This window comes from Thunnus thynnus, chromosome 3 (genome assembly GCF_963924715.1).
Source record: "Thunnus thynnus chromosome 3, fThuThy2.1, whole genome shotgun sequence".
Taxonomy (NCBI): Eukaryota; Metazoa; Chordata; class Actinopteri; order Scombriformes; family Scombridae; genus Thunnus; species Thunnus thynnus.
This window is the reverse complement of record NC_089519.1, coordinates 4,747,926-4,771,086: the sequence shown is the minus strand read 5'-3', so window position 1 is coordinate 4,771,086 and position 23,161 is coordinate 4,747,926. Positions and strand designations below refer to the sequence as shown.

At 41.6% G+C, this 23,161-nt stretch overlaps 1 protein-coding gene across 6 annotated transcripts in view; it reads right to left on the bottom strand.

Moving 5' to 3' along the window:
• The window catches only part of add3a (adducin 3 (gamma) a), a 105,166-nt gene that overhangs the window by 20,224 nt on the left and 61,781 nt on the right, over nucleotides 1-23,161 (bottom strand). For 5 of the 6 annotated variants that reach the window (XM_067581796.1, XM_067581781.1, XM_067581805.1 and 2 more), the window contains 4 exons: nucleotides 12,698-12,944; nucleotides 3,113-3,251; nucleotides 2,318-2,469; nucleotides 1,620-1,700 (listed from right to left, as the gene is read on the bottom strand). In XM_067581796.1, coding sequence (XP_067437897.1) covers nucleotides 1,620-1,700; nucleotides 2,318-2,469; nucleotides 3,113-3,251; nucleotides 12,698-12,892 — 567 coding nt within the window. In that variant the 5' untranslated portion in view covers nucleotides 12,893-12,944. Of the gene's footprint in view, nucleotides 1-1,619; nucleotides 1,701-2,317; nucleotides 2,470-3,112; nucleotides 3,252-12,697; nucleotides 12,945-19,945; nucleotides 20,367-23,161 lie in introns of those variants that run through there. The other variant, XM_067581787.1, reaches the window with a different exon arrangement.

The window sequence follows — 23,161 nt, the reverse complement described above, 5'->3', positions numbered from 1 at the left end:
ATCTGCCTGTCAGCAGTACGGCTACTTTTAATCTTTATTCTTCATTAAATACATGCATGTTAGGGTTTATAATCCTGTCAGTGCTCCTGACCAAGGCACTGGCAAAAACAACCGGAGTTGGTCCCGGGGCGCTGCACTGCAGCTGTCCACTGCTCCTAGTGTGTGTATATAAGATGTGAAGGATCAACTTCCCTCCGGGTATCAATAAAAAGGACTTCTTCTTTTTCTTCTACTACATCCAGCTGACAATCCTCACCTGCAGCCACATTACACAGGTGTGTGTGTGTAATGTTTGCACAGGTGTTGAAGAGAGGTACACCAAAGCCAGAAAAGATAGAAGATATGATTCAAGCGTTGAGTGTGTTTTAAGCAAAACTTTTGCAATGTCACAAAACATAAAAAGCTAATTTAAGTGGGGAGTTATGTGGATTAGTTTTGTTAACAAAAATAAGTAATGCTTCATAAAAATCAAACAAACCGCATCTGCTAGAAACCTGAAGAACATTCCAGAAATGTATTATCTCTGGTCAAGTTGATATTCTTGTTCTTCGATGTCGCAGCACAAATGGCCACACAAACTTGACTCCTGTTTTAAATACGGAAACAACTGACAGTTTTTACAAATCTCAGAAGTTGTGATGGACAGATGCTTTTTAAGGAAGTTGTTAATGCTGAAGTGCTTTTTGTGTACAGAAGGTAAAGCTTTCACCTGGCTGATCATACCAAGCATCAGCCATCATTTTATCCAGATTATTCAGTATTTCTGAATCACTATTTGTGACATACATTCACCAAATATCTGAGTCTCATAGTTTTCAACACTGAGAAAACCTAATAATTTGTTTTTTTACATTGGAATAAGAAGAAATAAACGCTCGGATGGAAACGAGAGCAAGAAAAAAAGAGGGAAACGGAGACACAGACAAACAGACGGAAATAGACGCTGAATGAGAGGGAGTTTAAACATAAGGCGGGAAGAAAAAGGGTTGCCAACAGATTATTACACATCTATTGACAGGACACGCCCAGCACTTTGACAACATGTCCACTCTTTGAACCGAAACTAGGCGGACAAACAACCTGTACCACTATATTTGCTGACTAGAAACAGGCAAGCCTGGAGGCAGACAGAAGAGGACTAGTGTCAATACGAGAGGAGCTGATGAAACAAAGCACGAACGGAGCGAGAGAGAGAGGGAAGGTGATTGTTGTGTCAACACCGACATGGAGTTCATCAACTAGTTTTCCCGCTCATGCAATTCAAGGAAGTAAATTAAAGGTGATAAATGGCTGATGATGCAAAGTGGGAAAACATTGGGCTCTGTTAATACTCAGAGCGATGTTAGCACACACGCAGCATCACATTTACAACCTATTTTATTAGTTTCAGTCCAACCACGGGATTGTTAAAGTCAAAGCTTAAAATAGACGTCTTTGTGTTTCTCTTACGAAACTACAAATAAAAATGTCAACCGGTTTTATTTTTTTTAACTACGTCTCTCCACTCTGGATCTTTCACTGTTTAAATAATAAAAGAATTATATTTTTATCCAGTTAAATGAGATTAAGGCTAAAAAAAACCATGTTGGGACGAGGCCACGGTGGCTCACGCTTCTCACCAGGTTTGCTGCGGACGCCTCGGCGAACGACAGTCCTCTCGGGATGATGAGGATGTGGTCTTGCTCTTTACTCACTCGGCCCTAGAAAGAAGAAAGACAAATAAAATCACTTCTGTTGTTGCGATATCAAATGATTTCCAATATTTGTTTTTTTATTCTTTTTGCTACCTTAAATATTGAACAATGAAACTTTAGTGATCAAAGGTCAAGCGTGCGATATTTTAAAAGAAATACTGCCTTGTGTTTTTTGGCATGCTCCTTTGTATCAGAGTAACATGAGAATACAGACAATTCACTGATTAAATCTCAGCAAAAGAAACAGTATATCCACTCTTACTGCAGTCAGCAACCGTGGCTACGTCTGAAATCTCTCCCTTTTCCAACCAGTCACTACTCCCTACATAGTGAGCACTAAACTGACAATCACACACTTATGAATCCTCATCATTTTGTGGCATCTTTCACAGGCGTAGTGTCACACCACTGTAATTTTCACATCTATAAAATTGGACACATTGTATCGTGGGATTGTTAGAAGAAAGTATGTGCAGGGACGCTATTTCTGTTCCATTGTGTGAGTTTTTTAGAGGGAACTTTGTGGAGCGTAACGCTCAGAATAGAGAGCGATTTCAGACACAGCCCATAACTGTCAACACTTCGACTCTAAATACAGTGCTTCGCTTTTTGTGGCGTCTTACTGTGATGTAGGAGCTGGCAAAGTGGGCCCAGCTAAACAGGTCCACCAGTCTGTAAAGGCTGGCCAGTTTACAGCGTGTCAGCTTCTCTCCTTTCACCATGGTGGTGGATTCGACTCCGTACATGTCGTTAATGGGAGTGACCATCCCCAGACCTGGAAAAAAAAAGAGTTTTTGTTGATTAGTTTGGATTAAAAAGATAAGATGTCCTTTACATTTAAGTCTACAACAACAAATTCAGTTCAATCACTTTAATATGTATGCCACACTCTGCCATTTAGCCACTAATGACAGCCGAGACAGTCACACAGGACCACGACCCAACATCTGTCTTTTTATCTAATGATGTATCTGACACATCTGGCTCAAACACTCCATCCTTTAATACTTTGTTTACCGCCAAAGCCTACATGCACGTATACATTACAGGTAAATTTTAAGGAAGAGCTGAACTGAACTGCTGTTTTGCCTTTGACGTGTAATTCAGCATTAGTTGTGCATTCCAGTGCTGTGATTGGAAGCAGACTTCACATATGGACTTCTGGACAGAACTCTAGGATCAAAACCCAGTGAAATATGCACGGCTCTTCCGGAGTCTGGGGGTAGAGTCGGTATTTATGCCCCTAAGCGAACAAAGCTCGTGTTTGGGTATGGATCTCCTGTCTTCAAATACCGATGCCGTGTTTTGTTTTTGAGAGCGGTTCAGAGTGGTTGCACCCCAGGCAGGGATGGCATGTCCTGCTGAATGTTAGTGTCTGGTTGCCCGGGGTAACGGGCCACGGCGCTGCGAGTACTCACTCAGGGGGGAAGTGTTGAAACCGGCCACTGAACTGGCCATGAAGAAGTCAGCGATCTGTCTGAGGGCCAGCAGGCCGGTGGGGTTGTTCCCCTTCCGCTGCTGCTCTTGGATCAGACTCTCCAACTCCTCTTTGAAGGCCTGAGAAAGAAGAGGAGACAGAGAGAGAGAAAGAATTAAGAAAGGAAACATTTGACCGAGCGGCAATGTGCTAAGCGCTTATATTTATGGTTTAAGGTTATAAATGTAACCTTCAGATTTCCCTAAAAAGGCTATGTGGTAATAACCCTTCACCACCATTCAAATCAGCACACAAGCCTTTGACTTATAAGATTTCAGTTATGTATAATGCAACAATAACAGTGAAGCTGGATTAATTTATCTCACTTCGCCGACATCATAAACTTTCTTGAACTGCAGTGAAAACACAAAAATGAAAAGACAAGAGTGTGATGATGATGATGATGATGATGATGAGAGGTTACAGTAGAGGGAAAGAGAGAGAGAGAGGGATGAATGTAAGAGTAAAAGAAGAATGTGGAAACATCAATAGAGACAGGAAGAGCGGGAATAAAGAGAGGAAGAATGAAGGAGACGTGCTAATCACAGATTAGACGTGCTCCTCGTGTGTCCATCCGAGTCGTTCTATAGGCGCTCTATGAAGCTGAATCCCCATAGGTTGTCTACTTAACAACATCAATCAGGATTGGCTGGCTGTCTTGTGTTACGATTGGCTGCTTGATGTGACTGGGAGAGAGTGAGCGTGTGTGTGTGGCTAATCCTCATATCCAGACATACAGTCATCTGTTGAATCCACAGACACCATATAGTATATGCTAACATGCTTTAATGCAATACCACATACACACACAGCTGTCCGGATTACATCACATTGAGTACAGTATGATGTTATGCTTTTATTTGCCTTCATCTCGCAACAGCTCGTAAATCAAATGTTCAAACAGAAATCACAAGACTTCTCGGTAAACATGAACATCACAACAGAAAAGTATCAGATCAGGACAGCTACAAGTTGCAGGATATGTAACTACTCCAGACATGTTACATTCCTCAAGCAGTCGAACTCAGGCTGGAGATGATGAGGAGGATTTAATACTGTATGTGTAGCTGCTGATTATCTTAATAAGGTTGTTGACCTCTCAGGGGGCACGCTCACCTTTCTCTACCGGCTAATGTTATTAAAGCTGTGACCAGTACAGGAGGATTGTCGACACCCGAGCAGACGACGTGAATACATACTGTACAAGTCGTGGTCCTGCTTTTTGAGAGTTTGTGACGTATCTGTCTGTTTGATCTCACTAAAGCCAGAAAAAAATGGTTTTTAGTCGTCATACTTTCATCTGTCATCAAATTAGCCCTATTAATAAACCTGACATGGCTACATCAGTCGAGTTTTACCTGTGGAACTGAAATAGTATAAATACATGAAGAAGAAGTACTGTTGCCGTGGTTATCTGTAGTTTAATAATGATGTACTGGGATATCTTTACAGCTGCCTCCTAACCAATTACAAATTAGTATTTTTTTTCTCATGTTAATGATGTGAAACCTAATATACAACGGCAAAATGAAGTATCAAACATCTCCGAGCTTGACTAACATCTTATAACATCTTATCATCTAAACGAGATGTATGATATAAATGTTTTCTAGGAGCGTCCTCTATCATGCACAACAAAGAATATCTATGAAAAGCCCTTGTATCTCTATGAACTGACTCCCTGAATCCTGTGCATTCATGTATTTGATGTTTAAGCGTGTGGTGTGAATCTCCTGCTGGTATCTATATTGGCGCTTGAAAATCTCCTTAACGATTCTTGTAAAAGGTTTGTACATTTCTGCCTGTTCTGGTTGTACGATCTGGATCTGATCTTGGCTGTGAAAAAAAAAAAAAAAAATCAGCACACTGTGAGAGTGAAAATAGGTCATGACATTTCCACATGATGACTCTCCTCTAGTAGGGCAAACATTCAATATTAATGCCTTTATTTCATCTCGGTGCTTATGCAACAGTCAACACACTCCCAAATCGAGCACACAAACATCTGACACTTAGCTTCCCCTTGTCTCTGCCCCCCCACATCCCCTCATGTCACCCCATGGGATGATCCATTAGTGTCCGTCCATTAGTGTCTTTCCATTCTCCATTAGGGCCTTTGGTTTTATGCTCATGTGGGGGTGTTTTTGTTAAAAGTGGAGCAGCCCCCTCTGTCAGGACACATACAGTCCCGGAGCACCGCTGGTTCTGAACCCTGGCCAGACATTCCTCTGTCCCTGGTGGCGAGGTTGCTGTGGCAACCGGCTTGTTGCGGATGTCTGACAGTGGTGGATCAGAGGGTTTTTTTTTTTTTTTTTCAGTTGTTGTTGTTGTTGTTGTGCTGGGCATTTCTGTTTCAGAGACTGTTGTGCCATCACATTGACATTGGAGTCACAGTGCTTGAGGCACAGTTTACTGGAGCCAGAGCTGGATCAGGCGATCAGACAGATCCCAGTCAACTACAGAGGTCTTTGTTTTGGGTCTGTGCTGAAAGATTCTTGCTAGCTTGACACTGTCTCTCTGTTTTTGCTGTCCGCTAAACCACTGAGGGAAATATCTGGGCCTTTAGCTTTCCAATGCTCCACTGTGTTCACCAGCTAGTTGTTAACTTTGTCTGCTGTTTGCTGCTGGACAGCGTACAGTCAGTTTATCAGAGCTTTTTAACTGAAAACATCTGCCTGCTGCTGTCGCAAACAAAGCTAGTGAGAGTTAACCAACTGTACAGTCGATGGTCAAGAAAAGGAAAACCTCCCTTGTTAATGAACAAATATTGAATAAAGACACTTTAAAGTCATTCATTTTTTGCTGCAATTCACCACCCAGGTGCCGAATCACCTGTGTTTTTTTTAAAATACCGTCAAATTAGTTTCAGATGACAAACTTTCTCCACACTGAACTCGGAGTATTTCTAAGATGAAACCTTTTAAAAAGCACATGCACACACACACAAACACACACATCCAGGAGCCACACACCAGCAGGCATCTGCTCTACAATTTGTGTATGTGCATTCCCAAGAAGATTATGACAGCAGGGATTTGATTCCCATCATCTAAACAGATTAATCCCTGGGGGCCTAAAGTGGATCGTATCATTAATATTTCGGCAAAACCCCCCCCACATCTGCAGCGACAAAAATAACATCACATCAAGTATGTTTTTTAGCTGCTGTGTGTGCATGCCTGCTCGCCTTATGAACACAATCCCTCCTTAAGCAAATGACAGGAAGTTAAGTGAACCTTGAAAACTACGTTACATCATTAAAGTTACCTCACATTCACCTCTGGAGTGCACAATAACACAAATATCCATCATCTACCCTGCCAGATTAAAATCACTAACAGACAGCTGGGATAAGCAGGTTCTCCACTTACTGGAGGAAAAATGTGATCCAATCAGAGAAATGAGGAAGTGTTTCCGTGACTACTTCAAAATGAGCAAAAGCTAATCTTTCAAAATGGGACTGCAGTGGTCTTGAGAGTATTAAGTTGACATGCGGATTGGAGCTCGTCCAACTCTTCGTCAAAGCCTGTAGCGGACAAAGTAGTAAAACACGGCCACTTACGTAAAGTGAGAAAAAGCTAATTTGAGAAATCTAACGCAGGTCAGTCAAGCTCCACCATCAAGGACGCCACATCAGGGCAGATGCTTCCTGAAAAGGGCACTTTATGCCCAGTTTACTGTTGGGTGGATGGTGGACAAAAATACATTGTCACATGGATACTTCAGACCATCTGGGTCAAACTCTCCAAGTAACAAAAGGTTTTCTTCAAACTCTTACTGTCACAGGAAGTTTCTAGTCTTCCAAGAGATTGTGTCATCAGACTTCCAGTTGTTGTGATTCTCTCGTTTCTGCTGCACTTATTGTTTCAGATACAGGTGACACTGTTGAAACTTGTTGTACGTCATCCTGTGGGAAAGGAAGACAACTCCTTTTATGACTTTGTTGGAGGCCGATCCTGCACATCTGCGCTTGTGGCCTGATCTAAGAAGTGCGTGTCACTCCTGATGGTTTCAGCATTACCTCACACGCTTGTGAAATGAAACTATTGTGTTTGATTAAGTGCATTTAAAAAAATCTGGTCGTTGTTTAGGCTTGAAAACAAGTCACTAAGGGCTCACAAGTATCTTTTTATTGGACGGAGCTTAAGCTAGGCTATTGTACTAAAAATCAAATGTCAACTTTCCTTTTCCTATACCCATAAACACTGTGCAGGTCATTTCCTGCAGCTGGATAAGATTATGTTCACCTGGAAGAACGCAGTGACCTGCATTTTCAGACGTCTTGGTGATGCCCTCTAAGCTCAAATCCCATTAAACAAACTAAACCAGATTTTGAGTAAAACACTCCAAACATACTTGATGTGAAAAGAAATAGGACGCTACCCAAACAGGCAAACACACACACACACACACACACACACCTAAAAGCTTGCAGACACACGCAGAGACCAGGTGAGGTCTGTAATTTCAGCCAAACACTCAAATAGCCTCTGCCCGTTATGTTAGCACAATGCTGTTCTTTCAAGCCGCCAACGTGACAGTGCTGCAAAGCAGGAGAGTGCCTGCCTGCAAGCTTGCCAGCGCTATTGATTCCCCCCCATCTAACCTCAGAGTGTGTGTCAGTGAGACCGGTCCCCCCACTGCGGCTATGATGTCTCACTACTGTGCATAAACTCTCTGCCCTTTTTCTTGAGAGATGCACTTGTTCACCCCGACACAAAATGCAGCACAAGAGGAAGTGTGCCGATACCAACGACCAATCTGATACCAGAGCTCTAGTTTTCCCCTAAATTTAGGAGTGAGGGCTGGACAATATGTTGATACTGTGTTGATATTGTGATATGAGACTAGATGTTATCTTAGATTTTTGGATATAATAATATGGCATTGGTGTTGTCTTATCCTGGTTTTAAAGGCTGCATTACAGTAAAGTGATGTCATTTTCTGAACTTACCAGACCAGTTCTAGCTGTTCTATTATAAACCTTCACCCACGTAGTTATTATAACCACATTACTGATGATTATTTATCAAAAATCTCATTGTGTAAACATTTTGTGAAAGCACCAGTAGTCATCCCTACAATAATATTACAATATCAAGGTATTTGGTCAAAAATATTGTGATTTTTTCCCATATTGCCCAGCCTTAACTGGCTAATTTTATTGTTGGTTAACAAGAGGCCAGAGATCGCTGTGGCACTAAAAGTTACTGTGAGTCAGCGGCTCGTTGTGGCTGAATGAATGTAATGGATTTCATGACAGTAACAAAGAATCACAATCAGTATTTAATGCGGATTGATCATATCATGGCTGATACTCGATCGGCTTAATAAGGTCAGTATCTGCGCCGATATCGATCTGTCATATTGGATTGGTGCAATCCCGGTTGAAAATGTTCATGCACCAGTTTCAACATAAAAAAAAAAAACTCTTAACAGTCATTTCGCTTTGAGACAAAAACATTTCTGTCTCGATTTGAGCTTCCAGAGAGAGAAACTAGTGTAAAGCTTCTGCTCTAAGTGCCAAGAGGATTCTTTTGATTTTTGGCCTATCCCCTTTGAGGTTGCACATTATCTAAAGTGGACTTGGTAACATTTCACTATGTTACCCTCTAATCCTGAGGGCACCGCTCCACTGTTCAGCACCCAAGAGATGATGCGAAATGCCAAAGTGAAACACATCTGCTGAGACATGGCTCTGAGGGGAGAGGCGGCGGTTTAAAAAAAAAAAAAGAAAAAAGAATCTCTGGAGTGAGTTCAACCACTAATGTTCTATCAAATGAGACCTTCGGGACTTTAAAAAAGAAAAAAACATAATAGAGAGCAGCCGTGACATTTGCCTCACACGAGGGGGGTTCTCGACAGAACCGGCCAAAGCACCATAAATTATCCACTTGTGTTTTCTGGCAAGTGGCGGAGGAAGAGGAGAAAATGTGTACTTCCTCTGAAAACCACAGAACTAGCGCAAATGAGGCTGAGTAAATTTACCACAAGGTATTGGTAAATCATCTCTATGAATGATGAGCAAACTGTGCCACATGCTGGAAAAGAGCAGAGGAGAGGAGCAGAGGAGCCTAATCGCAGAGGCGAGATGAGAGAGCGAGATGAGCCGTAGAAGACGTAGAAAATAGAAGCAGCATGTGCGAGTACGACTCAAATTCAATTTCATCTGATTTAATCAAGTGCTTCTGAGAGCTTTTGACCTTCTGACTTTCTGGGTCGCACACAAAGTCACGAAAACCTTCCGAGGCAGCTGCAGAGAGACAGAGAGAACCGCAGAATTTAACACTATAATAAATTAATATCATCATTTACCCACCATGACATCATGAGACTTGGATTAGCTGCCAAAATCTGTATCCAAATGCCTTCTTGCAGATGGAATGCAACAAAAAAAAAACCCACCTCAGTGTGGCTCACAAATCACCTCAAGGCAAATTTCAATCCTTGCATGTCAACTGACATAACCACCAGAAGCCTCCTTTAAAATTCTTCTCTTCCTCTTTGATCTTCCTTCATCATGTGACTTTTAATAATCAAATAAATCAAGTAATGTCTAAAACAAAGCAGATAGAAACAGGATGCCTTAACCAGATGTTTATTGCAGTGTGTTTTTCCTGCATGTTTAACGTGACATGAAACAGCATGAATTTACACATCCATGCATTACCCTCTATCTCTTGTTTTACATTGCCTGTATGCATCATGTTGTTGCATACTGACAGTATACTATAAGTGTTCATATTGCTGTAAATCCAGACCTAACTACCTGGTAAAAAAAAAAAAGCTGTAGGCTTTGACTTCCAAAAGTAAACACAGATGCATGAATGAGACGGGTGGATGAAGTCAGCTGAGTTGATTCAGTCCCGCCTGGTCTATATTGGTCCGACTTTAAATACAACCTACCATCTGAGTGCTAGAAACATGTAATCTGGTGCTGCCACTAGGGCCCATAACACTGGAATCAAAAACAAACAGAGAGAGGAGAGAAAAAGAAGGGAAGGAAGACAACAAAGTGAGACAGAGAGGCACATGTGTGGACACCCAGGTGGTGACACACATGTTGTTTGTTCAGGCTCGACATGAGAGAGAGAGAGAGCGATGGACTGAGGAAGACGGAGAGAAGAAATGTGGACGATAGGAGAAAGAGAGCGCACATGTCCGCGTCCAGCTGGTGACACACACACACTTGTTATTGTTGTTGTAGTTGACTAAGAGTAAAGCAGAGCTGAGAGGCCGACCGTCCCTGATGTAAGAGCTGGAAACACTCTGCGGCTCACGGGGAGACCACCTGTTACTGCTGACTGAGAGCCGGTTGGCTCGCGTTCAAAACCACATGAAGCGGGAATAATATACATACCGCTGCATGACCACAAGTGTGACACAGGCATGCTCAGTGTGATGTAGTGGTAAATAATGATGGTGGGTTTAACCTATGACGTCCAGCCTGTGAAATCAGCTATCACTGGTGATAACAAACAGCTTTTACAAGTCATAAAACAACAAGGTGCTCAACGTAGAATGGTTTGAAAGAAAGAAATTACAGATAAAAATGTTTTTTAAGGCGGTATTAATTGATTTTGCTACTTTGGAGCAGCGGGACAAGCTGTAAATTTTATTCATGATGAGTTGAGGCCATGAAAACCAACCGAGAAGGGCTGACAAAAACTAGAGCATGTCTTAAAAGTGGCATTAAACCAAACTAAACAAGACTTTAGCCGATGGTCAGCTGGTCATCGACATCAGCGTGTATTTGTGCAACTATCTCAGAGGAAATAACTGGTCAGTAGTTCGTGTTTCCAACAAAAACATCCCGAAAGGACAAACAAAACAATCTAGCCGATCCTCTAATTACACAGATACACATACACTTATCTACGCTCATAATAACAATTGAAAATATGTGTGATAAAACATTGAAGCTGGTTAAGTTTTGCTTTTCACAGGAGTTATCAGCCTGTAGTCCTGATGTCTACACACACACACACACACACACACACACACACACACACACACACAGAGTATCAAGTGGAAACCTGCATCAGCAGCACTATGCTCCTGCCCTTCCAGACATCTGCCACAAAACACGGGATGCCAAGAAAACCACACTGGGCATGTGCAGAATGCGAATCATATTTAAAGCTTAAAAAAAGAACGAGCCAAACCACCGCAGCCACTACCCAATATCAATCTCACACACTTCCAGGCTTGTGTTACTCTACTTGTGAAGAACATTCATTCATGACATTCACTACCCGAGCAACATCTAACCTTATCCGTTACCTTACTTTACCATAAATCTGCTGCCTCTAAAGCCGACAAAGTGTCCTCACTTCAAAAGTAATTCAAAGTACAAACGCAAATGTCTAAAAACGTAAAATCCTATTGTAAACAGTCAGGAGCACTTCAGTCAGAGACTAGCCTTGAGTCAATAGAGCAGAACAAATATTCCTAATACTATGCGGGCTGAACTGAAAGACAGGGGGCTTGTTGTACAATCTCTACACGAGGTGATGCAACTGTTCAAAGGGCACAATCCAAACAGCGAGATCGGACAACAATGTGTCGTCTCTACATGCGCCCGTGAGCTTGACTTTGTCTCCAGTTTAATGAAAGGTTTGGCGTTGAGTTCCTGTCAGGGAAGCAAATTTATTTGGGGTCAAAGAGGAGACAAACCGATCTAGAAGCATGATTTATATTCAATACATCTAAAATAATATGGTATAAGATGTTTTTGCTCTCTTTGCACAGGATTCTGATCCTGGCTGAGGTCGCAGCCTACGGCAAAGTCCAGAGAGAGTATCCTCATACATTATCTTTCCTAAATATTTAACACGTGTGGTCCCAAACGGGCTCAAACCTCTAACTGTTCCTCCAGCACTTGAGTCAAGTTTGGCTAGCGGAGCAAAAAGTAATGTTCAACAATCCAAACCTCCAAAGAAAGAAAATCAAAGAACGACATTATGTGTGTTGGCTGAAATATGCCTTGTGCTCACTGAGTTGTTTACTTCAGCAAAACCTGACCCAACATAAGAGCGGCTGGCCTGGAGGGAACTTGGAGAGCCGCAGCAGTTAGCCTGAGCGAGGGTGTGGCGGCTGGTGGTTATATTAGGGTTTTAGCGGGTCGCTGACTGCTGTGATTCTGTTACCGGTGTCACAACATCAGTAACCGGGGACACAAGCAACAACATACATACACATACTGATGTAACTTCATTAGAAATCACGGGGTTGAGGAATAGTAACTAACAGCCAGAGAAAATGGGAACTGACCACCCGAAGTATTAGTCAGTGAGGTGAGAAGGTCTTTGCGTGCAGCAAGTTCTCCCTCGGGTGTTCTATTAATACTCAGCTCTGATTTTAATAAGCAACTTCTTTCTATTTTGGCAAATGATTATGCTCCATCTTATAATTTTATACAACTGTGGTATGCAAATTATGCAGACCTCTCTTGAAGGCCAGCAGGAAGTCTTGCCATGTATAAACACATATTCTCTGAATGGGACATTTCTCTATTTTAACTTACGGGGCTTTGTAAGATCTGTGTGACACGTTTCTTCTGCTCCAGAACGTTGAAGTCCTGCCGGAGGTCGGGCGACATGTTCCTGGCTCTGATGTACTCCGGGTCGTTGACGTTGACCCTATCGAAGTAGCGCTCCTTGGTCCCGCCGCCGGGTGGGGGAGGGGTGGTCACAACCCCCTGATGGTTGTCCGCACTCATGCCTGCTTCACCTCAGTTGCACGCTCTATGGCTGCCGCTCTGACTCTCTCACCTGAGAAGTGGAAAATCAGAGAGAGAGAGAGAGAGAGAGGTGGATCGGTTAGAGTACAAATCATATCCTTCAAAAGGCAAGTGGGAAAGGTTTAATATTTACATTTGCACTCAGATGTTTTGTGGTATTTCACAGCACGAAAAACTGGAGTGTGGAGAACAGAACAGCATGTACCAGTATTCAAACTAAAGCGCTTGTGACAATGTGGTATGCAAATAATGCAGTCATCAGGATGCAAAACAGATTCGACTGTAGAAGGTAAAATGCATGTGGGAAAATTTAAGAGTTTCACGATGCCTATTTTATTCAATTAAATTTTTATGATGCATTATTCTGAATTAATATCACAGGAACAACAAAGCCTTCACTAATGGACACCACTGATGTTTAAAAGGCTGGTTCAGATCAATGATTCGCAATGAGACTGAACTTGCAAAAGAATCCAAGATGTCTAGTCGTTCTAAAACTGGGCTGTTCACATCAAAGCGACACACATAGACACCATGACCGTTTCCATAGCAATGATGTCTCGGCATACCCCTCTACTTCGTAATACATTGTATTAAGTGGATTTGTTTGATTTCTGTTTGTGTTTACTTGGCAAGAAAAAAGAAAGAAATGGATGACACTTATCAACGGCGAAATGAAACGGCGAAGACAGCGAGCTAGAAAATCAAGGATCTGGAGCTGTCTTTGGCTACTGCAGCGGCAGAGACAAGGTGCCTACGCCAATCTATGTAAGGAGTTGGAGCTGGTCCTCCCTCTCCTCTGTCCAGAAATCCGACATGTTTTCGTACTGGCCTGTACTGTTCCGTGTTTGGCTGAAGGGAAATAGCGACGTCCTAACGTTCTAAAACTGTACTGACAAGGTAGGTCATTTGATACCCCGGGCAACAGCTTCAGACGCTCTGCAACAAACCAGTTCACGCTGCTGCAGTTTTCTCTGATCTGAACTAGGCTTAATACGTACAGTATTTCTCCCCCTTGCACAGGGTTGAGTGAAATTATTATTGTCATTCTTTCAATGCAAGTAGTTATTCAATAGGACAAACAAAAAGTTATTTATTACTTTCACTGATGTGAAATGTCTGGCATGAGGCAACCCTGCTGACAAATAAAATAATGACTCTTCTATTGTCAGCAGATGACAGGCACACAGTCACAGCATGAGTTTGTCAAACATGTGAAAACATGCTCATGTTTTTGTGGATTTAAGAGGTGCTGCTCTTTGGTTTGACGCAAAGAACAGGCTCCAACACATTGTGTCACACTGTAGACACTGACAATGGACACTACTGCACGTAGGCAGTAACCAGGACACACTGACACACCATCCGACAAAGCGTACGAAGAGGACAGAAGCAGTTTTGTTTGAATGTCTAGACCTTGACTGTTGAGGCGGTTTACTCCCACTGCTCATTTTCAGGTCAGCTGGCATGACGACAAACACTTTGCAGGATACAGTCGAAGCAACAAGTGTGACCGACTGTCTCCAGGACTTGTTGTCATGCCAGGAGACAACCAATAAAAGGCAAAAAGAAATAAATATGAGAATAAGGCACCTTGTGACGAGAGACAAATTTTGGAGACGTCTGACAAACACATCTAATCTCAACTAGAAAGCATAGATTTCCTTTTAATTTATGGAAATGACCAAAATCCTCAATCTCCTCACGCTAACTAACAAACAAACGTGACCGAACATAACTTCCTTGGCAGCGGTAAAACATCGAAGACTCAGGGAGAGGGGAGAGAATGGAGAGAAGAGACAGACAGAATACATAAAACTGCATCAGCGGTTGCAGTAGCGGAGGATAAGCTGGTGGTGTATTAGGGAGGGGCGGAGCTTATGGGACCAGATGGTGTCTTGGCTTTGAGGGCAGAGAGGAATGAGAGAGAGAAAGCAAGAAAGAGTTTAAGAAAGGGATCCCGCTGCTTTCTGTCTTCAAAAAGCCCAGTGGCCATCTGACAGCAGGCAGATTGGAAATTTAGGGGTTTATGTTGCCAGAAGTGACTCCCTCTCTCTCCGCTTTTGACCTTTTTCTGCTGTTCAGTCATTTTGATGGTGAACAGGGGGGGTTGGAGAGGTGATTTGGTTTGACTCATGCCGCTAAGCTACTCATTCAGGTCAAATGCCACTTAAAAAGATGGTTGAGATTAGCGGAGGGACACACAGCTTGGTATATAGAAGAGTCATCCTCAGACCAAACAAAACAGTATGTTAAAAGAAATCCTTTCAAGAGGATGAATGTGTATCCATGGCATGAAGTGACCACAAATCTCCACTTGTTGACATGTACAGTATCGCTACTGCATCAATTTATCATGACTTTGAAGCTGAAACAATTGATTGGTAACTATTTTGATAATCGATTAATCGTTTAGGTAATTTTTCTAGCAAAAATGCTGAACATTCATTGGTTCCAGATTCTCAAATGTGAAGATTTCCTGCTGTTATGTTCTTTATCTCACTGTAAACTAAATATCTTTGGGTTTTGGATCGTTGGTTGGAGAAAACAAACTATTTGAAGACATTGTGACAGGTATTTTTCACTATTTCAGGACATTTTATAGACCATTACTACACTATTTCCCTCTTTTTTTCAACCACAAGTCTAGCTGATATTTTTTATTGAACACTTTTGCAGCAGCAGGTGATGTTATAAGCATAGTTCTTCAACTTTCACATAAAAGCAGCTATGCAATATTACTTATATACTCAGGTTTACCCCGTACAACCACTGCTGCTTCCTTTACTGAACACTAAGCAGTAAAGTGTTTAATGTTAATTCAGTTGTGGATGATCAGTGTGATTATCACTACTTTACCAAAATTTCCTACATTGGGAATTGGAACCGGTAAGCCACGGATATGCAGCTACAAATTTTAGGAGAATAGAACGTTACACCTCTAATTTGTTTTGCTTGCTTTCCCTTGAATATGCCGAAATATCTGTTTAAACAACCGGCATTTCCTATATGGTGTTATCTCTAAACCAGAGAATCCATAGGAACGCAGGGAACCTCTCTTTCCCTCTACCTGATCCCCCATACTAAAGCTGTGATTTATACTATGGAAACGAATAAAAGCCGCCCAAAAAATCCTCTTTAAGTGAAGGCAGCTGGGCGGTGAAGAGTTATGTAACCTGATATTGAATTCATCCTCCTGCTTTGCCTTCACTGTTCTGCTTACTGAGTAGTTGTGCACAGGATGGGCTGGGATAAAACTGAGAGAAACCTCCGAATGACTGGTGATGAGAGCAGTATCATGATATAAAAATGAAGGTAATTAAAAGAAGGCAGACCCATTCGCTACTGTGCAATCTTGTTTCCTTCATTTCTTGAACTTGTTCTTCTGTTTGCTGTCTTGTGGCTTTACTTCCTCATTTTTTTTTTGGTGTTCCGAAGACCCCACTGCTGTACATGTGTAAAAAAACGATAATTGCAAAATCAACTAAATTTGTTCCTTTAAATACTTGCCTGTCTCCTGACTGTAAAACATAGTTACAACACCAAAAGAGGAAGTGTCTCATGTTTAATATGTCATATAGGTTATGGATGAAGAAATATAATCCATTTTGTTTGCCAAAAAGCCACAGACAAAGAAACAGTTCAGTATATTATCCTACAAACTAACTTCCTGTTATACTTTTAACAAGTTAAGTGTTAAAACTCCAATGACAGGAATCCAAATTGACTTATTTGGGATTTGAGAGGAGTAGTGTTGTGTACAAGAGTACTGTCATTAATCAATTAGCTGTTTGGTCCATAAAATTTCAGAAAATGGCAAAAAAAGAGTTGATTACTGTTTCCCAAAACACAAGATGACGTCTTTGAATATCTATATTTGTCCTAACCAACAGTCCACAACCCAAAGATATTCAATTTACTGTCATAAAAGAAAACAGAAACCAGAAAATATTCACATTTGAGAAGCTGGAACCAGAGAATTTGGAAATGTTCTTCTTAAAAAAATGACTCAAAGAGATTAATCAATTATCAAAATAGTTGCCAATTAATTTAATAGTTGGTAACTAACCAATTAATCGTTGCAACTCTGTCACCACCTATCGCGGTAAACGCAATATAGTGTATCAAATCACTTGAGCACAGAAAACATATCTGAGAAGGTGTGATTGACGGCAAGAACGAATGCCTGAAATTTGTCGAATGAGTGGGATTCTGCGTGGTTGAACGCAACAGCTGTAGCCTGACCAAAATAAAGTTACACACCCCACTCTAAGCCCCGCCTCTCCTTCCACACACACAGACACACACACACACTAGTACACCAGCCCCAACCATGCTCTGCAAGAAGACACACAACTCCAGCAGTCCCCAGCATGAACTGCCCCCATCCCTCTGTCTCTGTCAATAGATCATTGTCCCCGTCCTGAACCCTCTCGGTGTGGTCACATACAGAGAGATCAACGGTTGAGGGTGAGCGGTCGTGGTGGTTTTGTGTTGTTGTTGTGTGTGTGTGTATGTGAGAGAGTGCATAATTAATCCAATAAGAATGAAATACGATCCTCGCATTACAGCATCAATGTTTATAATTCAAATTTCATGCTTCGCAACAGATGCTCTCTCTCGTGATTCATCCAAACACATCTTGAATGAAACACGCTGAAGTTACACAACAATGCCAAAAGTTTAGACTGAGTTCAGTGACCAACCGGCTGGATATTTGAGACACAATTGCCCTTTAAAAGATATGGCATTGGAGGACAGCGGTGTATTGTAATTGATTTAAACTCCATTCATTTGTGGCAGATAGACAGGGCTGGCTGTGTTTACTGCAGGGTGCTGGACCGCTACCGCAGCCTGAGGCAAGGTGACCACAACCCCTCACCCTGTGACCTTTAGTGACCCTCCCCCATCGCTCATTTTCAGCAGCTCTGCAGACATAAGCCGTCTTCATCTGTGGGGAAGCCGTCCATGAAAACTTTCTCATCTAGAAAATCTAAAGGTTGCTATAAACCAAAGACTACTTAACATGTTTTTTGGTTACTAGGAGTTACATGAAGAATGGTGTGAATCAGGGGTCGGTAACCTCCATCTAGCCTGGCCTTAACCTCCACACAACAATAGGCTGTTAATGCATGAGAGGTAAAGATGTTAGGGATGTCGGACATATTCTAAAGGATTGGTACTGGATAAAATAAAGCCCATCAGTGTACTCTACTGTGTACTCTCTGTCTACCTCAGCCTGCTAGTGTTGCAGTGCTGCTGGGCTCTACAGTGTGAACATTCTGCTGCATAAGCAAGTGAAAATTAGTGAGTTAATGTGACAAATTATTTGGGTGCACCACTGAATGACTCTGAGGCAAAATGCACAGATTCACTACGCTAATTATCATACAAAACATTTCAGTAACAGATTCTCATTTTTTGTGCCAACGTCGCTTTCGGTGGTTAAAATGACAAATGTTAGGCGGCGGATCACAGCTGTCTCTAATTAACGTTAAATCCGTGAGTAACTTGACAACAGGACTAGATTAAACTTGTCTGTTGTTGTGTTAAAGTGCTCTCTGTAGCCAGTGTTTGCACATTACATATTATATGACAAACATTTTCTGTCGTGCAAGACCTCAGTGAACGCATGACTGCATTCTCATCTTCTTTTAATTTGAGATTGAAAGAATGAGTTCCCTCTTCTATCTCTATTATGGGAGCTTACTGTACATCTCTAAGACAGAGTGCTGGCCCGTAATGCCAAGTACTCCTCTGACATTTGAAGCTGGATAAGAGCCAGCGGCTCAGACAACACACACAACTCTCCATCTTCCTCTGTTGACAGGCAGCTAATCTGGAAAGCTACATCTACCCATCTCTCTGTCTCTCTAGTTCGTCTCCATCTCTATCTCTCTGTCCATCATCCTTCTCGATAACTTTATTTCATTTTCTGTCCCTAAACATTGTGTACTAGATGCTTGTCACATGCAAACTCAGTGAAACCAAGAAAAACAAACTTACGCTAATGCTGATTAAAGTCTTAGACAGTACACACATGCATAAACAAACACACTAGACAAGACACTCGGCAGCACCGCCACTGAATCATCCACTCGCTTGCGCACACAAACACACCTCATATCATGCCTGGGGGAAGCTTCAAAGCATGGCTGCTTGTGTATCTACTAACTGCCACCCCTAAAAATAAACAAACTGCCTTTTGGGTTGTGTTACAACCCTTGCAGCAACAATACCAGGAAAGAATCTGTATGTTGGCTAATTATATCCACACTCACACACAAATCCGCACACACTGACCTGTAGCGTAAACCCTGTAAAAGCCACACACATGCACAGAGACACACACACACACAAACATAGGAGTGGGTGTGTTCCTTGTCTAAACACGCCTGCATGACATATCTAGTGGTGAAACTGTGTGAGCCAAAGCCTCAGCAGCTTACAGATCCTGCAGCGGCTTTACTATGAGATGGAGAAAACTCTTCTCCGGAGGCCACCGACGTGCTAGTCGGTCTTTCCTCTGTGACGGACGCACAGTGGAGTCTGGTTGTAGTTTGGAGAGAGTTGCATTCCTTATAAATTGTTGATGGATGTTTTTTAGATTCTTGCTGCTGCAGTGACCCTTAAACTCTCTGTTGTGTCTTCCTTCACACACACAGGCTCTACTGTTCTACACATTAGAGATAATAACCAGAGCTAATCTTCACTGCTGCTCACACTAACTGCACTGTTACTGCCGAGCGTGTTCATAGTGCAGGAGTGTGTGAGCATCCGACATGGAATTCCCCTAAAATTATAAATCAAGTTTTAGGGATTGGTAATTTTTGGAGTCATGCTTTGGCGGCTAGTTTGAATACAAAAAAAAAAAGAAGCTTGACTCTTATTAGAGAAATGAAAGGGACTGTGTATCCTCAAAAGAACAGATCCCAGAGGAATGAAATATCTGAACGCTATATTCCAAATGGCTAACCAGGTGTAGTGACACAAGAGACCAACACATAAACAAATAAGCCAAGCCCAACCAACCTTGTACTTCCTTCTTGGTCAGTGAATGGGAGAGAACAGGCAGTAGTAGTAGGCGGCTGAGGCAAAACACATGTCTCTATTTTCCCTCCGTTGCTCGCTGTCTGCGCTAAAATTCCAACAACCGAGTCCCAGACAGAGATCGGGAGAGACAAGAGAGAGAAAGAGCGGGATATGAACAGAAGGAGAGTGCCAGGCGCCGATCAAGAAAACCAGTCAGTCCACTTGTCTGTCCAGATTTTCCATATAGATGCTCTTTGGTTGAGCTGCCAGCAAACAGCAGATATGCTTTCTCTCAGATTCCTGCGGGCTCTGCTCCTCGGCGTTCATCAGAGGGAGAAGTATCAACAGCTGTGAGTGTGTGTGTGTATGTGAGAGGATCTGAGTGTGTGTGTGTGCCTGTGTGCCCTCAGCGAATGAGGATGTGTGTTTGTGTGGAAAAGAAGCTAAAGGAACCACGTGATGCAGGCTTAATCCCCCGCCCACTGGCTCCAAGCATACACACACACACACACACACACACACACACACACAGATCCAGGCAAATACACACATACAGCCTACTAGACCAATAGGAGCTCAGGCTCACACACTAATCACCCCCTCCTCCTCCCTCGCCCGCACTCTCTCTCTCTCTCTCTCTCTCTAGTCTTTTTTTTCTTGTCTCTCTTTTTTCTTTGATCCATTCACTTTCTGGTCTCTCTCCCACATTCCACAATCCTCTCTCTCTCTCTCTCTTTCTCTCTTTATGTCTCTCATTCACACCCCCCGACTCTCCCCGCCACCCACTTCTGGGCGACTGTACTAAAGGTCAGTGTTTATGAGTTCGGCTGGCAGCCGTGTAACTGCAACCACACAACCTGCTGCAGCAGAAACTGTGTGGCCTTTACCGCCACCTCGGCCCCTTCCGAATGAATGTAATCTGGATCTGTGGTGAACTGAATTACCAGTGGGCTCAAAAAGACAGAGAACACCGCGAAAACTAAGATACTGAAACAGAAACATCATAATTTAATGATTCTTGTTCACATCCCGGGTCAGGGGTCAGCCACATAACAGCTGTTTGCGATTTAGTGTCTCGCCTGAAGCAAACCTCTGATTGTGCAATCTTGAAGTTTAACCAGGCCTGTTTTTTTTTTTTCCTTTTTTATTCTGATCTATTCTCACAAAAACTGCTTCTCTACTGACCAGCTACATACAATTTTGTCAGATGATGCTTGTAATAAGGTTAAACCAATGTTACTATACCAATAAAACTATTTTTTATGATAGCAATATGTAGGATTACATAAGAAACATATGCAAAATCACATAAAAAAATAATCACATTAATGGTTGTTGCAATGAACCATGTTCCATTTCAGCAGACAAAACTAATTGTGTTAGTTTCAAATGACATCCTGATTAAAACCATTAATATGGATGACAACATTCTGTAAAACAAAAACATGATATGATTATATTGACAGAATATGATACCACTGATAACCAATATAAGCTAATTACTGCCCAGCCCAATTGATTACAGAGTAAAACAAAAGACATGTCTACTTTTAGAGTTGTTTTTTTGAATGGTAGAATGCAAAACTATCTGATTATAGGGATAAAAAAACCAGACAAATTTGTTCTTTAAGGACACTTTAGTATGATGTACAATTAGAACTGGGAAGTTTGTACTTGTGTGCTCCAGTTGAGAGACGGTCACATTACTCTACTCTACAACCTGTTGAATCATTAAGACAGGAAATGAACCACAGTTGTAGTTATAAGACCGAGACGCAGACGACTGAACCGCCAGAGAAACACAACACACATTTTCTCTTGTAATACTTGGATGTGGTCCAATGCACAAGTCATATATGCAAAAGAAAAACAAAAACAAGCCAAGCAGCCATCAACCTGCCAGCCAAGTCATGACTGATGCGGTTTAATTTTACACCTCAGTTGCTATGTAAATTTACATGTGTATCACTTACAGATGCTATTTTATATTTGCTCTGATTACTTCAGATTTAATACCAAAAGGCTTTACTTATAGGTGTGATACATAGAAGTTTTGAAAGGTCAACCATAATCTAATAACATCTAAATATCGAAAAGATCCAGGATATAGATAGTGTCTTTCCTGGTTTAGTGCAAGTGGTAAAGTACGTGAATTACCAACTGTCTCTTTTAGTAACATTAATTTTTAACTTTGAACTGTCTTGTAAAAGTATGTCATTATCTCATTTTGGCATAAAAGTCTCGTCATAAAACATAACTTCCAATTCATGCAGGTAGAGCTGTAGGTTTTAGTGCCAAAGGTTCTTGGCTGAGAGCTCTTGGGCAATAAAGAACAGAAGTGCCTGCTGACTGCTATCACCTGAGATGATCAGTAGTTTTTGTTTAGGCTCCTGAAACTGTAACAAATCTGCTGCAACAGACGCCAAGCCAAACCTATCTGCTGGTTATCTGCTCCTAAGCTGAAAACCTGCCAAGATGACAGTTTACACATAATCCAGCATTGTTTTTTTGAAATCCCACTATCAGTTCAAACCAGCTGTTTGACTGTGATGTTTTCAATGCCATAGTGCAAAGTGGTGATTCGTGTTCAGACAAGAAGAGAAAATAATTAGCAAAATATGTATTACATGATTAATGTTGGTGAGAGGATGAGTGATTGACATTATTGATTATTGTAAGTGTTCAGGTATGTATGACATGTCTGTTACTGGCTCTAAGCCAACACTTAAAATGAGAGGTACTCTGTGATTGACAGTTAAGACACGTTGACTATTATCACCTTCGCTGTGAACCTGTAACATACTGCAACCTTCTCAACAAAATACTGTTGAGCTTAAAACCACAGCTGGGTGCAATAATACTAAAATTATACACAAAAGTCATAATTTGAACACATTCTATATGGTGATATATTGCATTTAATGTGCTGTTTTATATTAAGAGTTTTGAAGTTTAAATGTTTTAACTCTTTTTATTGAGTCGAAAATTCATATATACATAATAAATACATACGAATAACCCATTGTTATTATACATTAGATACATTATGATGGGTTTACATGTAATTTTGATAACCACATTAGTCTAAAGATACTAAAGAGTAAATGTTTTGTATTGTGATGTGTTACTGCACCATCCATTATCTTTACGTTGTACTGTGTTATGCGTTAAACAGACATGGGCTGGGTACTGCTGGTGATGTAAAATAGGTTGATC